The sequence below is a fragment of the Ictalurus furcatus genome, chromosome 1 (assembly GCF_023375685.1).
Source record: "Ictalurus furcatus strain D&B chromosome 1, Billie_1.0, whole genome shotgun sequence".
Classification (NCBI taxonomy): Eukaryota; Metazoa; Chordata; class Actinopteri; order Siluriformes; family Ictaluridae; genus Ictalurus; species Ictalurus furcatus.
Genome location: NC_071255.1, coordinates 29,982,400 through 29,997,710, shown reverse-complemented (window position 1 = coordinate 29,997,710; position 15,311 = coordinate 29,982,400). Strand labels below are relative to the sequence as shown.

General features: G+C 39.3%; 1 protein-coding gene across 2 annotated transcripts in view; it reads left to right on the top strand.

Moving 5' to 3' along the window:
• Nucleotides 1–13,017, top strand: part of si:dkey-192l18.9 (F-box/LRR-repeat protein 7) — a 38,210-nt gene extending 25,193 nt beyond the window's left edge. The window contains exons 1-3 of one of the 2 annotated variants that reach the window (XM_053635843.1): nt 5,583–5,865; nt 7,352–7,975; nt 9,621–13,017. In XM_053635843.1, coding sequence (XP_053491818.1) covers nt 5,856–5,865; nt 7,352–7,975; nt 9,621–10,357 — 1,371 coding nt within the window. In that variant the 5' untranslated portion in view covers nt 5,583–5,855 and the 3' untranslated portion in view covers nt 10,358–13,017. Of the gene's footprint in view, nt 1–5,582; nt 5,866–7,351; nt 7,976–9,620 lie in introns of those variants that run through there. The other variant, XM_053635836.1, reaches the window with a different exon arrangement.
• Nucleotides 13,018–15,311: the final 2,294 nt, after the last annotated feature.

Here is a 15,311-nt window from a genome sequence, read left to right as displayed (position 1 = left end):
TCTTTTTCTCAGGACTTGGGCTGGAGTACAAATGTGCAGTAGATCAGTAATTCAGAATGCAGGTCATCGTTCATAAACATCCACTAGGAAAATGTCTGCTACATTTTTCCTTTCAAAATTGGTCAAAAATATGATGAGTGAGAATCTCTAAGCCCCCAAAATTGAGTCCTATTTCATTAATAATCATGCAGCTCTATTTCCAGTTGTCATCAGGGAATGTCAGTGTTATGTTCTGCTTGGACATGAAGCACAGAAGAACTTACCATCTGGTTTTATGTTTTAAGTTAAAATCATCCAGGTGTGCAGTGTATTGACAAGGCATGCAGCTAATATTTTGTCAGGGAACTTATATTGACCATCTGGTGTCATTACATTACATTCATTCATTATCTGGTGTCATCCAGAAGATGATGGGTTCCCCTTTGAGTCTGGTTCCTCTCAAGGTTTCCTCCTCTTGCCACTTCAGGGAGTTTTTCCTCATCACTGTCACCTCTGGCTTGCTCATTAGGGATACATTTAAAATTTTATATCCAGATTACTGTAAAGCTGCTTTACAATAGAAAAAATAGAACAACTACAGCATGTGCTCTATGAATTAAAAGGCCAGTACGATTAAAATACTTAATAATAAACAAATGTAACTGAAGTCTCAGTCGTCATGATTTTCCTGTAATAACGTTGAGTCCTGTGATTTCCTGTGATAACTTTTTTGACCTCACTTTATCTACACGTACACGTCTACACTGAGCTTCTCAAAAAAGAAAGAAAGGGGGGAAAAAACAGCCACTTAGTCCCAGAATAGAGCTAAAGAAAACACGCCCAAAGTCAGACTTGATCTAGATGTTCCTGCCAGCTGTGATACAAGATGGAGTACAAGTAGGTGGGCTAATTATCTCCTTTCTGATTAGATGACTATGAACCGTTGCCTAGTCAGGGACACATGTACACTAATTAGTGTTTTTGGAAACTGCTTTTTGGCCACCCTGAGTTGAATGGATAAATCCCAAGTTCAAGTACGGTCTGTTGATTAGGAAGTAGTGATCCAGTGGTTGGCAATTGGTGCGGAGTACTTAATTCAGTTCGTTCTTTTCTAAGAGAATGTTGAGTAGCATTAGTTACAAAGAGGTTAATATGGTTTACCTTGGATAGACTATGGGACAAAGCTGACCAGGGTTTTTCATTTGGATTGGTTTGGTTTGGTCACTGGGCCTGCAAAACATAAAATAGATACTACAGGATTAAATCTTATTTATAGATCAGTGTGTAAGCTTGCATACCCCATGGTTGTTGTGTGTAAAAAATAAATGACAGTCTACAGAGCCAAAGAATGCATACATGATAAATAACAATTGAGAGTGCATCCTTCAAAAACAGACTTGTCAAGGATGGTTTGGAGACAGATCCAAGCACAGAGTCTTTTATTACTTGGGAAACACACAAGAACAATGATTACGGCTATGTAACAAACACAAAGTAGATAAATACAGAATACACAGGAACATGGCATGGATACAGTAACCAACAACACTACTTACAACAAACACTAGACAAAGTGTGTTATACAATCGTGACTTAAATACTAGTGCATAAACATGGTTCAGGTGTTCATGATCATGTGACTTGGTGTGTGACATGTGATGTGCAGTGGGTGCTGTAGCCCCGCGCCACAATTGGCGCTAACTTGACATTACAATGTCAGGGGGAGAAAATTAAAAATAATTTGAAATGAAAGAGGTGAAAGATTATAACTTAACATACACTATTTGATCAATTGTGTTATTCGTAATAATGAAGGAACTACACCTACCTCACTAAGGTGGTGATTTACTTTAAATTGTGCAAGCGGATCCATTAACAGAATTGCATCTTTTACATGAGCAAAATAGCACATTTTGTGTTAGCTTCCTAAAAAGGTTCTTCTTGAAACCTTTTTCTGATAGACAAACACTCAGTTGTATGGTTCTACATAGAACTGACAAACCCACAAGAGTTCCTAAGTTTCTAAGAGTGCACAAGGCAGTGTCAATGCAACCTGATTACTTTTGCTCCAGCAATGAGATTTAAGAAGCCTGAAAGTCACTTTGGGAACGCCAATTACTTACGTGAATTAATGCCTATTTCTGCCAGTTTAGAACCAATAAAATGGAATAAAATAATCAGAACTTTCATTTTTCAAAATCATGACTGTGTTACCTCAGTAAAGGTTCATTCACTGCACATTCACACATCCAATCCCAGTTTAAAGGAAAACTCCACCCTGAATGACTCGCTTATTAATAATTATAATTAACGTACAATCTTCAGTGACATCAAAGATTTATTTTGTAATGAAATTCTGAGTTTCCTACATTACCCTCGATGCTGTTGATTGTGGTGTCAGTGGGAATTCACCCTTGCTTCATCTCTACCTAAAGAGAGTGATGCGGCATGTGTACTTCTACACTGTACATATAGGGATAAAGCTTCTAAAGATTCAATTTTCACGCTAATATCTCTGTCAAAGCCATCATACTTTGACATCATCTCATAGATCACGAACTAGCCGAGCCAAAGCTCTGCCGTAACTCAGCACAACTCTTTTGTATAGCTACTTTTCACGCTGGAACTTTAAGTCCAGTGTTTGTTGTCTCAACTATTTCTACACTGGATTTTCTCATTAATAATGCGTTGAACGTTGCTGGAAATTGGTGAGTGAAAAAAGAAACTTTTTTTAAGAGCTAACAACAAAACCTTACCGTTATCTCTTAAAATACTATTACTATTACTACTATTAACCACCATTGTAACGGCACTGGAAATGTTCTGCTATGATACCAGAGTAGCACATAACCAATTTCTTCTCATGAGAATAACAGAAATACAGCACCAACCAATAAATTAACACCACAATCATTAAGTACATCACAGATATTTTAATATAAACATGTTTAATGTGGTTTCCTTTAAACAGAGTGTTTGAACTCTTTAAAAATTCATTCACATTTGACAAACCATGTAGAGAATCATATATAAGACACAATGCCAGCTTCTGTTATTATGTTTTATAATTCAGTCGGGCTAGCTTGCGTGTTGTATATGGACTTGTGTTTAGAGTAAATGTTATTTGGCCAAGCAGAATAAACTGGCCGTGACTGTACATGCATTTAAACACTGGATATGAGCCAATGTCTGCTTCAATATATATATAAAGTCTGAGGATAAACACATGGACTGTGGGACACAATGGCCATCTTGAAGTCTTTTATGCAGGAATGACAAGCATGAAACCCATGGCAGATGTGGTCACTTGTAGCTTTTTAAATGCAGCTTCAGGGAGAGTGGTGCCGAAATGTGACAGTTAGCATGGAAAGGACTCATTTCACAACGGTAGAAATGAACTTGCCTCTCCAGGGGTCAATTCCAGCTGTGTATAATGTGTTGAAGGTGCTACGTTCTACAAATTCACTGGGAATGGCTACATAGTGAGACCACCCACGACTAAGATCCCGGTTAAAGAGGGGCTGGTGCAATGAGCATGGATTGACCTAATCCCTCTTCTCTCCTGTTTCAATCTTCCGCCTTTTCTGCAGCTTTCGCTTTCATACTGATGCTGATTGTGTCCTGGGGCAAATTCATGTGCAGGTTCTTTCTGTGTGTGGTAACAAATCCAGTCTTCTTGGGATAGAGTAGTGGGAGAATTAATTGAATTTCCTCTTTATTGCATGAGCTCTTCATTGATAGTTTGACCGTGAACTGTCACTCAGTGGACATCGAGTGTTGTAATCAAGTGATAATCTAGGACATTTTTCAATTTATGGGCTTTATAATAGTTGTAATTATTCAGTCCAGAAAGGTTCTGCTCTTTGCTGAAAAGGATTTCAGTACATACAGTGTTCATCTGATCAGAAACAAACAAACATCCTTGAAAAACACACACTGGGCCTGATTTATTATATTAATCTTTATTAAAGTTGTGTGTAAATGTCCTCGCAGGCCAAACCAAACAAAACATTTCCATGAGATTTGCCAAAATTTCGGTAATGCTGATTTTTTCATGCTCATGTGCAAATGTTGATAAATTCCAATCACCTGTAAAGTATGTGTGTTTAAGGCACAGCTAATTTGCATTTAGTGATGCCCACAAAACTTCATAAAAGGCAAAGCTCACAGAGCTGAACACAAGAAAATGAAGACTAAATGGTAAATGGTCTGCAGTTTTATAGCGCTTTACACTGTGTCTCATTCACCCATTCACACACACACTTACACACCAATGGTAGTAGCCCTACCATGCAAGGTGCTAACTTGCCATCGGGAGCAACTTGGGGTTCAGTGTCTTGCCCAAGGACACTTCGGTATGTGGAGTCGTGAGGGCTGGGAATAGAACCACCAACCCTACAATTAGTGGACAACCCCCTCGACCACCTGAGCCACAGCCGCCCCAACAATGAAACAATGAAAGAGACTAAACAATGAAAGAGACCTATATCCATCAATCCATCCATCCACCCATCCATTTTCTACACCGCTTGTCCTGGTGAGGCTCGCAGTGGCAGCATACTAAGTAGGCAGACCAGACCTCCCTTTCTCCAGCGACCGATTCCTGCTCCTACTGGGGGATTCCCAGGCGTTCCCAGGCCAGCCGAGAGATATAATCCCTCCAGCTTGTCCTGGGTCATCCTCCTGGTGTCCGCCCAGTGGCGTGCCCGGTAGAGCTGCACAGGCAGCCTCCCAGGCGGCATCCTTCCTTACCATATGCCCAAACAGACATAAATGTGACGTGTGCTAAATCTTCCAGTAATTGTAGCTCAGCCATTATAATGTGCCATTTCTTTTGTCCTAAATGAATGACTAGTCTTATTTATCTTAATTTTGGATAACTTTTGGATTGCTTTCATTCAAGTTATTAACATGAATTGACTGAATTTCATAAATTTTTTATTTAAATGGTGTGTGTAATTGAAATAAATAATCTGTTTAAACTTGACAATGTTCTCCTTATATAAAATTCCAGTAACTCATACCAAATATACATGAATTGAAGCCGATCAGTCGAGGTTCATAGTATTGAGTCTTCTTATACAAAATTTACAGAAACTCAGGAGCTGTTGTAGGATGCATACGTTTTTCCAATCTAACTGGATTATCATGAATACTATAATTCTTGTTTAAATGCCCTTGTGAACTATTTATTAGTAAATTCATTCATATCCAGTTTGATAAATGAGGCCCAATGTGTGTCAAAGACATATGGCTGAATAAAATCTGGTGTCCCTAGCCAAAGTCATCTCTACGTTTTTCATTAGTCTAAAAGGAATAAAGCAAAGTGAGCTAAGGTTAGACAAATATTTCCACTGGAGCGCACCATATTGTCATTGTACTAAAACCAGTTTATGATTACGTCTGTCAGAGGAACAGTTAAAATGATTTTTTTTTAATGTAATTTTTCATCTTTTTTTAATAACCCCATGCTAATCGATTCATTTGAAGCTACAATGGTTATGGGACACAGACATGTCTAGACTGAAAATGAATTTCAGCGAATGTGTATTTTATTATATTCCAAGATAAATAATTTTACAAAAAAAAAAAAAAAATTGGCATCAGGGGTTTAAAACTATACAGACATGCAATAATAGATTACACACAGCTAATTTGTTTTCATTTGTCTCATAATACTCTCTAGATAGTACTGAGTATATCCCTGGATTGTCTCTGCGTGTCTGAGAGATCGTTGGACGGTTGGTTAGTTTTCAGAAAGCTGTCTGCTGTCCCAGAGAAGACATTTTGCCCCCTGGAGAGAGAATCTGTGTATGTCATCATGACCTGGCCACCAATCAACATGGTCTTGGGTCACGTCTGGAATACAAATCTACATGACATACTGTATGCATACACACATACACACACACACACACACACACACACACACACACCATCATCACAGAGATTTACAAGGCAGAGAAACAGGAGGATTTGTGTCATTTATGCTTAAAAATGTTCAGGAGACGATCCGTCTGTCCATGGTGATGCATAAATCTACAAGACGGCCACTCAGACTGCCACAATCATAAAACTATCTCTAAGTGCTCACTTGCACTTATGAATTCACCCAGCAGTGTGAGAAATAAAGACTGGAATATTCATTACATGCAAAGTCATATATGAGACTGCTCATTACAAAATTTTAACATGAAAATCTGACACTAATTTATCGACTGAGAAAAGGAACATGAGGTAGGTCTACAGCTGTATGAATGTTTTCCTCATGCAGTCCTGTGACCAGAATATGGCAGGGCAGCGGGAAATTTGATGGGCTGTTGGGCTTGGTGTTATGGATGCCTCACTAATTCCTCCAGACTGATCCTGATTCCTTACCAAAAGACCTTGAGGAGCCCAGGTGCAATAATAAAGATATTTCCTGTACAAAAAGGCATATCACATTTAAACCCTCATTTCCTCAGCAGGATCATCTCCCAAAACTCTGCAAATGGAGCAGTTTATTGTGGGTTTGTGGAAACAGGGACTATGCATGTACAAGTCAGACTTTGGGAGGGGTTTTTGCCTTAATGATATTTTTTGGTGTATGAAGAAACAGAAAGGAAGGCAGGAACAGATTATAAGAATTTTCTCAATTTAGCCAATTTAGTATATCTTCTTCTCTAAGTAAAAATGTAGCGTTCAGATATTACACAGATAGGTCTTTGCCTTGACGTTTGACTAAAGATTCTTATCTGAGACCAAGGAATGATCGTTTAATACCCATATATATTATAGTTCATTATTGCTCGGTGTAAAGCCTTGTACATGGGATTTCTGTTAGCACTTGAGAAGAGCTTGCTGGATTTGAATGCCAGTTGAATCAGATAAACAGTGACGTTAACGCAGACTGAGAGACCCCATCTCACGCCATTGGTGTTGATGAGATCCAGCCAAGCAATCACTGGTTACTACATATGTTTGCTCTCTATCTTTGCAATCAGTCACATCTGCTGATAGTACGACTTTCAGTGTTTACACCGACCAAGCATGAAACACCACGCATGCCAACTTATGTCTTCCCTTTGAACACACTGATCAGACAATTTAAGATAAAAGTGACACTTGATCAGCACAAAATTGATAGCTGTGGAAATGCCCTCCAGTCGTGGGCTGAAAGCTTTAGTGAAATTGTTGAGTGTTCATTTGAGCATTTGATGACATCTGGTAAACCAGGCTGAAATGATTACACATGATCAGTTAATCCGACCGTGTTTCACAGTTCAAGTTATGGTTTACATTACATTTGAATACATTAGTATGTGTTGATCAAAGCTTAGGTAGTAATAATAAGTGTTAACAACTCTCTTTCATTCTTTCTTTCTCTCTCCAGACTCAGACCTGAGCATGAGGACACATAGCACCCCGAGTCCTGCTCTCATCCTGAACTTGAGTCCTTCTCATCTTTCTCCTCAAACTCTCCCCAATGGTCATGAGTCTCCATCCTCATCCCCATCTTCATCTTCATCCCCCACCATTCCTAGAGAAACTGTCGCTATAGTCCATGCTCCTCCAGGAAGCTGCAAAAAGGCCTCCAAATCTCACTCCTCTTCACTCGTTGAATTTATTCCAGACCCTGTCGTGTTACAGATCTTCGCTCACCTGTCTACGCCGCAGCTGTGTCGCTGTGCCCGAGTGTGTCGCCGCTGGTACAGCCTGGCCTGGGACCCCCGTCTCTGGAGAACCATCCGACTTAGCGGAGAGTTGCTCCATGCTGACAGAGCCCTGAAGGTCCTCACTCAGCGCCTGTGCCAGGACACCCCCAATGTCTGTCTCACTCTGGAGATGGTGGTGGCGAGCGGATGCCCAAGGCTGTCTGATCGTGGCCTGCGTGTGCTAGCTCAGTGCTGTCCTGAGCTACGACACCTTGAGGTGGCAGGCTGTTACAACGTTTCAAACGAGGCGGTATTTGACGTCGTGTCCCGCTGTCCTAACCTTGAGCACCTGGATGTCTCAGGTAAGCAAAGCAGCATGGAGTCATATCAATTGACACCAAGGAACTCTACTTCTTCACACCACCTCACAGCTCCAGGGTCCCCAGTTCGATCCTGAGCTTGGGTTTCTAGTCTAGGCAGAGTTTTGCATGTTCTTTCCATATCCGTGTGGGTTTCTTCCAGGTTCTCTGGTTTCTCTGGTTTCCTGCCTCCAAAAACATGCCAGTAGGTCAATTTGCTAAACTAAATTGCCTCAAGATATGAATATGTGTGTCCATGCTGCCCTGGGATGGACTAATGTCCTATCCAGGGTGTATTCCCGCTCCTGGGATGGACTCGGGATCCACCATGTCCTGATCAGGATTAAGCATTTACTAAAGATGAATGAATGAATATTAAGGTTGTTTTTTTTTTAGAGGGAACAATGTGTATTTCATGTTGTGTAATAGTTAGACATGTGGTGTGGATGATTCCCCAGCATGGCTTAGTCGACACGCTGAACTTATCAACATATAATCTATATTTCATGGTCCCGAATCGCTGCCATCATCCATCAAGCTGCACGCTGTTGGATTTGCTGGGAGAGTAATTCATAGCAGTGCTGCTTTGCTCGGAAAGCTGGGAAAAGCATTAAAGAATTTGGGAATTACTGCCAGCCTTACGGTTCCCCCTGGGAGAAGGAGAGGTCTGCTGAGCTCTGAGAGTCTCAACCTCAAGGAGAAGGGCCGGTCTGTTGCTTTCATTAAAGCAGTGACACACTTAAAAAATCCTTGGTGGGCAAAGCTACTGTTGCACCATTCAGAAAAGGAAGTAAACCCTTTGTCATAAGAATAGGGTTTGTTAGTTGTGGTCGTGCATGCTGAGAGTGAGAAAAGAAAGATGCCATCGATTTCAACAGAAGGAAAACAGACACTGAAATGTTTCCTTTGATATTAAATGTTGCCCTGTGTTTTCCTACCTTTTTGTATGTTTTCTTTGGGTTTTTTTCCCTCTTCTCCCAAAAGCAGAAGTAAAACATGAGTCGACTTAAAAAATACCACAAAAATCTTTTGAGTCCTTGAATAATAATCTAAATTATAACATCGACTGAGAATGTCAAAAGAATGTCATAGCAATACGGTGGCCACATTAAACAGTGTGTAATGTGCATTTGTGGGTGCTTATTTGGACATCATACTTTCTGTCTATCACAGCGATGCTAGCCAATTGTCTGTGAGCTCATGTACAGTATGTGGAAGAGGGTAGACGGTGCTTTCCTCAGAGTGTGTTATGAAATAAGCAAATAAATGAATTAATAACACGAAAACAAATTTAAATAAATAACTTAATTAGGTTCAGGTCCTTCTGAGCTGAAAGTAGCAAAGTGAGAAAAAGTTAAATAATGGCTCTTTGATTACTCATTCATTCATTAAGTGACTTTACTTTTCCTTTTTACATTACACATATTACACTAACTCTTGCCATCCGAATGATTTAGGGGCTTTAAGGCTTTATTTTTATACATTAGTTTTTTCTATAAGATAAGATATTATTATGAGTTTTTTTTTTTTTTAATAAACAATACAATTGGACTGTAAATGTGTTGGAAAACATGGTCTGGATACCGGAAATGAACAGAACTGTAGAGTTAAGATGAAGCACTTACAGTGTATCTCTGGTTCCCCTCAGGTTGCCCTAAAGTGACATGTATAAGTCTGACTCAGGAGAGTTCACTGCCTCTCTCTCCACTCCATGGACAGGAGATCGGCTTGCGCTATCTGGACATGACAGACTGCACATCTCTGGAGGATGAAGGCCTGCGTGCCATCGCTCTTCACTGCCCGCTCCTCACCCATCTCTATCTGCGCCGCTGCACCCGGCTGACAGATGAAGCTTTACGCCAGCTGACTCTTCACTGCCCTGCTCTGCGCCAGCTCAGTCTAAGTGATTGCCATTTACTTGGCGACTTCGGCTTGCGTGAGGTGGCCCGCATGGAGGGTCAGCTCCGCCATCTGAGCGTGGCACACTGCAGCCGCATCACTGACGTAGGCATGCGCTATGTGGCACGCTACTGTCCACGTCTGCGCTACCTGAATGCTCGGGGCTGTGAAGGCATCACGGATCAGGGCCTGAGCCATCTTGCTCGCGGCTGCCCCAAGCTGCGGGCGCTGGACGTGGGCCGATGCCCGTTGGTGTCAGACATGGGACTTGAGGTGTTGGCACGTTGTTGCGCTGGTCTCAGAAGGCTCAGTCTAAAAGGATGTGAGAGTTTAACCGGCAGAGGGTTGAAGGCATTAGCTACAGGATGTCCTGAACTGCAGATGCTTAATATACAGGAGTGTGAGGTGCCCGCGGAGGTGTTGCGGCTGATACGACGCCACCGCAGACGGTGTGTGATTGAACACACCAACCCGGCTTTTTACTGAGCACATGCGGGGGTCTTCTGACAAGCGGTTTATTTACTGCAGCTTTATGATTGGTTGCTGTCGAGTGTGTGTGAGGCTTAAGATGACAAGGTGTGCAATATGTCTGTAAAAATAGTTACCTTGCCACTACATGATGTGTGTAATAGTATTTATCAGATAAAAAGGTTACTGGTATTCTATCTAATGTCTGTTATGTTTGTCTGGTTTTGAAAGAAGATACGTCTCCAAAAGCTTTAATTGAAGATGCTGGGTCTGTGGCATTACCACTGTCCAAAGGTACTTTGCTTTATTTTAATCTAAAACATCTGAGTTTTAATGTTGTTTGAAACTGTGTCCATACTTCGTTTATCTTATTTGTATAATACTGTTTTACGTGGATATTTGCACTTTAAAATTCATATATGACGATATCCAGCATTGCATTAAAAAGAACCATCTTTTTATTGTATTTTGTTGAGGGCCCTTACACTTTTCTTGTATTTTAGTTTCTACACTTACAGTGCTGAAGTAAAAAAACAAAAAAACAATTGTAACTGACTTCTACATGACCATTTTTGAACCTCTTTTGTTCTTTAGTATGAGCCCTGAGCTGTATTGGTATTATGCCTTTAAGAGTGATACATCGTATGTAAGAAACCTCTTTTCTGATTGGCTGACCTCTTCATGCCCCCTCTACCTGTGACATGTAAAGTAGTATGGAAATCTCCAAAAAAAATTCCAAATGGCATCTGCTCAACCACCATAGAATAAAGTGGCAGGTTTATCCATCTTTAGCATCATCAGCTATTACAAAGCGTAATAACAAAAATGTAGAAATCATTAGATATTCAGGCAAATAGTTATAGTCTGTGAATATTAACTTTAAATTCAAATTAAATCTCAGTAGCCCAGATTAAACTGCCTCCTATTTAGAATAGTTATTAACCCACTCTGGCCTACGAAAGCACCCATGTCAGCTAACATCAGTCAATTGATGAAATATTACAATGAAGTGAAGTACTGTTGTGTGTTTGCTGTTAGGTGAAATGTAGTTAGAAATGTCTTACTCATCCATAAGCAGAAACATTTCAGCAAAACCTGCACAGTGTGGTGCCTTGATCAAAAAGCAATCCCGATTGCAATAGTTATGCTCATACCAAATTCCTCAGAACAAAAAGCCATTCCTTTTCCATTTCCAGATCCTTTGGAAAGCTAGGTATAGATATGTTTTGCAATGTTTATATTTGCATATGTAAATGTGTTCATGGTAGTGATGCTGAAACAGGCTGCATTTTAGTTTCCATATATAAATATCAATGTTTACATGGTACAACAAACTGATTTTTTTTTTTTTTTAAAGCATGTAAGATCCAGTTTTCGATCATTTGCGTTCTTTAAATGCCCCCAGTAATTATGGCAATAGAAAGGCTTGGCTATAAACAGTGTAATAGAGGTGTGGGTCGAAGGGAATGATGAAAGAAACAACAAAGTATTGCTGCTACAAATAAAGGGCTACTTTCATTACAAATGTGTATACTGTGATGACGCTGATTGCTATTTATATATTATTTGGTCTATAAATGATCCATTGGGCTCATGTTATACATGCATAGGGTTGCAGAATGTAGAAATACTGTAGGTTAAAATCTGGTCCAAAGCCACAATGACACTGCTGCCCCCTGATGGTACCAACTCAGAGACATTGACTCTCAGGATCCCAACAATCCAAATTGTTTCATAAACGGCCATTTGGAGCCGTTTATGAAACAATTTACTTCAGATTACTACAGATTGTCAATTTCCCCACATGATTAAGCATGAATTTAATTTCCTCACGATCCAAAACCTCATTGTGTCAAAACATTACCGCAGTCAACATAATTCACATGACAAATGCAGTTTAGATTTAAAATGTCCATGAGGTCAGACGTCATGCACACACAGAGTGGAGGAATTAAAAGAAGCACTGGTCACTCAGATTAAAAGCTCACTAACTAGCATATATTGACAAAGGATTGTTGCCATATAGCACAAAAAGTCTTCCATAAAAATCACAATGTTTCCAACAAAACTGCAAGTTTTGTAAAAGACCAGTGCAAAGAGTACATACAGTAACTTGACGCGTTTCCTAAGCAAAACCAAAAATCCTTAAGGAGTGATGAGTTGTTTTGAAAAGGCCACAGACTTGCCATTCACTCCAGTGTAACAATATGGGCGTCGTCCTGTGGAAATCACATTATACTACATTAATACTTCCTCTGTGTAATTGTGTAATGGCTAAGTAATGTAAACCCATTTTACAGGCCCAGATGTTAAACGCTGTTCCACTATGATTTTCCTATGAACACACATGACTAAATAAATTCCAAAGTAGTTTTATGAACACTAGAAAGCTTCAGATGTCCTCTGTAGTCCCTTCCCAATCAGCAGATTCAAACATCTAAACCTTTCTGGGAAGTCCATTGTGTGGCTTTTTTCTTCCTGAAGAATGTAGTATTATATGAAAATGGTCACATGGTAGCTGGTGTCTTTTAAAATGAGCATTACCGCTACAAATTGACTAAATCTTGAGTTATTAGGAAATACAGAGTAACTATGAAGCCTTATGTAGGTATTGTTATGTTTACACTGTGAAACAAATTAGACTCAACTTTATTGTACACATAATTCGTGTGCCCTAAGTGTGGTCTGAGCCTCGCCTTTGCCTTCCCATGTTAAAAAAAAAAAACCTGGACACCTCACTTCTGTCTCATTATACACTTTTCAGGACCAGCATTCCAGAGAGTACAGAAGCTGATCTGAAGGATAACACTGACCGTATTAGTAGTAAAGGTATTCTCTACCCAAGTAAAAGTGCAATCACACATCCTAATAAATGCTCTGATAAAAGTTGAAATACTTTACATTTTTTAAATTCTTCACTTAGGTCAAAGTAGAATGGTATAAATGTAAATTTGCAAAAAGTATGAGAGTAAAAATACAAGTAAAATTCACATACAGATTTTAGCTACTGATGGTACATTAGTGGCTCTTTTATCAAGGAACCAAGGATCATGGGAAAACATTAGCTAACAACATCTCTCAAATATTAGCTAGCTCTGATGTATTAAAAAATGTGTTAATCCATCTGAGGCAAAAAATTAAAAAAATCTCAGTTTCTTTACAGGGGTTTAAAGTAACAGGGTTAATTTTCTTAAAACATAGAATTACCAATACACAAAATGTGGGTTGCATAAGTGTGCACAAACTTTTATAATTGGGAATGTGGCAGTGTTCAGAATCAAACAATAACATTCAAACTCATTTTAAATACTAATTGGTATATACCTGTCATTAATTAAAGTGACTGATTAACCCCAAATAAAGTACAGAAGTTTATAAAGGATTTTCCTGACATCTTATTGGTAACATCCAACTAGGAAAGCCATGGGCCACAAAGAGTTTACAAAGCAGGTACAGGATCTCATTGTTGAAAAATATAAATCAGGAGATGGTTGTAAAATTTTCCCAAGGCATTGGATATAACATGGAACACTGTAAAGACAATAACTAACAAGTGGAGAAAGTATGGCACGACAGTGACACTAGGACATCCCTCTAAAATTGATGAGAAGATCAGGAGAAAACTGGTCAGGAAGGCTGCCAAGAGGCCTACAGCAACATTAAAAGAACTGCAGTAATTTCTGGCAAGTACTGGTTGCTCCCTACATGTGACAACAATCTCCCGAATTCTTTCTAAGTCTGGGCTATGGGGTAGCGTGGCAAGACAGAAGCTTTTTTAACCAAAGAAATAAATAATCATCCAATCTCTCAAAACCATGTGGAATAGTGTCTAATGATCTGATGAGACCAAAGTTTAACTTTTTGGCCATAATACCAAAATATATGTTTGGCACAAAAAAACACAGCACATCACCAAAAGAACACCATCCCCATAGTGAAGCATGGTGGTGGCAGTTTTTCTTCAGCTGGAACTGGGGCTTTAATCAGGGTGGAGGGAATAATGAATAGCTCCAAATCTATTCTAGTGCAAAACCATAAGGCTTCTGCTAAAAAAAATTGTCACCTTTCAGTATAACAACCAAAAACAAACCTCCAGATCAACAAAGGAATGTCTTCACCAAAATAAGTTCAAGGTATTGGAAGTCCAGACCTCAAGTCCAATCAAAGATCTGTGTGGTGACCTGAAGAGGGCTGTACAGGAGATGCCCAGCCAATTTCACAGTTAGAATATCAAAAATCAATGTATTGCTAACTCAAGAGGTGTCAAACTGATTGACTCTTACCAAAAAAGAAAGAATGAATGCTGTGATAAAATCTAAAGGTGCTTCAACTTAGTATTAGTTTAGGGGTGTGCACAATTGTACAACCAGGTCATTGTACATTTAGTATTTTTCACTGTTTTCCACTAAAATGATTCTTATTGTTTTTCACTTTAATTAATAGTTTCAATTTTTACAATAAATTTAGAATAGGTCATAACATGATTTAACTTGGTTTCATTTTTTTACATAACAAAAACCTGCCATTTTAACAGGCATGAGTAGACCTTTTAGATCCACTGTATCATCCATGCTAATGGCATGAGGCATTGTAATGATATATGTTAAATATATAATCTCAGCAAAAAAGAAACATCCTCTCACATTCAACTGCTTTTCTTTCCAACAAATTTCTTAACATGTGTGAATATTTGTATTAACATAAAAAGATTAAATAACTGAGACATAAACTGAACAAGTTTTACAGACATTTGACAAATGGTCCCTGATCAAGATCGAAAGGAACAGTCAGTATCTGGTGGCCACCAGCTGCTTTAAGTACTACAGTGCATCTCATCCTCATGGACTTCACCAGATTTGTCAGTTCTTGCTGTGAGATGTTACTCCACTCTTCCACCAAGGCAAGTTCTCGATCACGTCTGGGAAAAACATAGTTACATGTAATTTTCCACTGCAAGGACCATCAGCTGTCC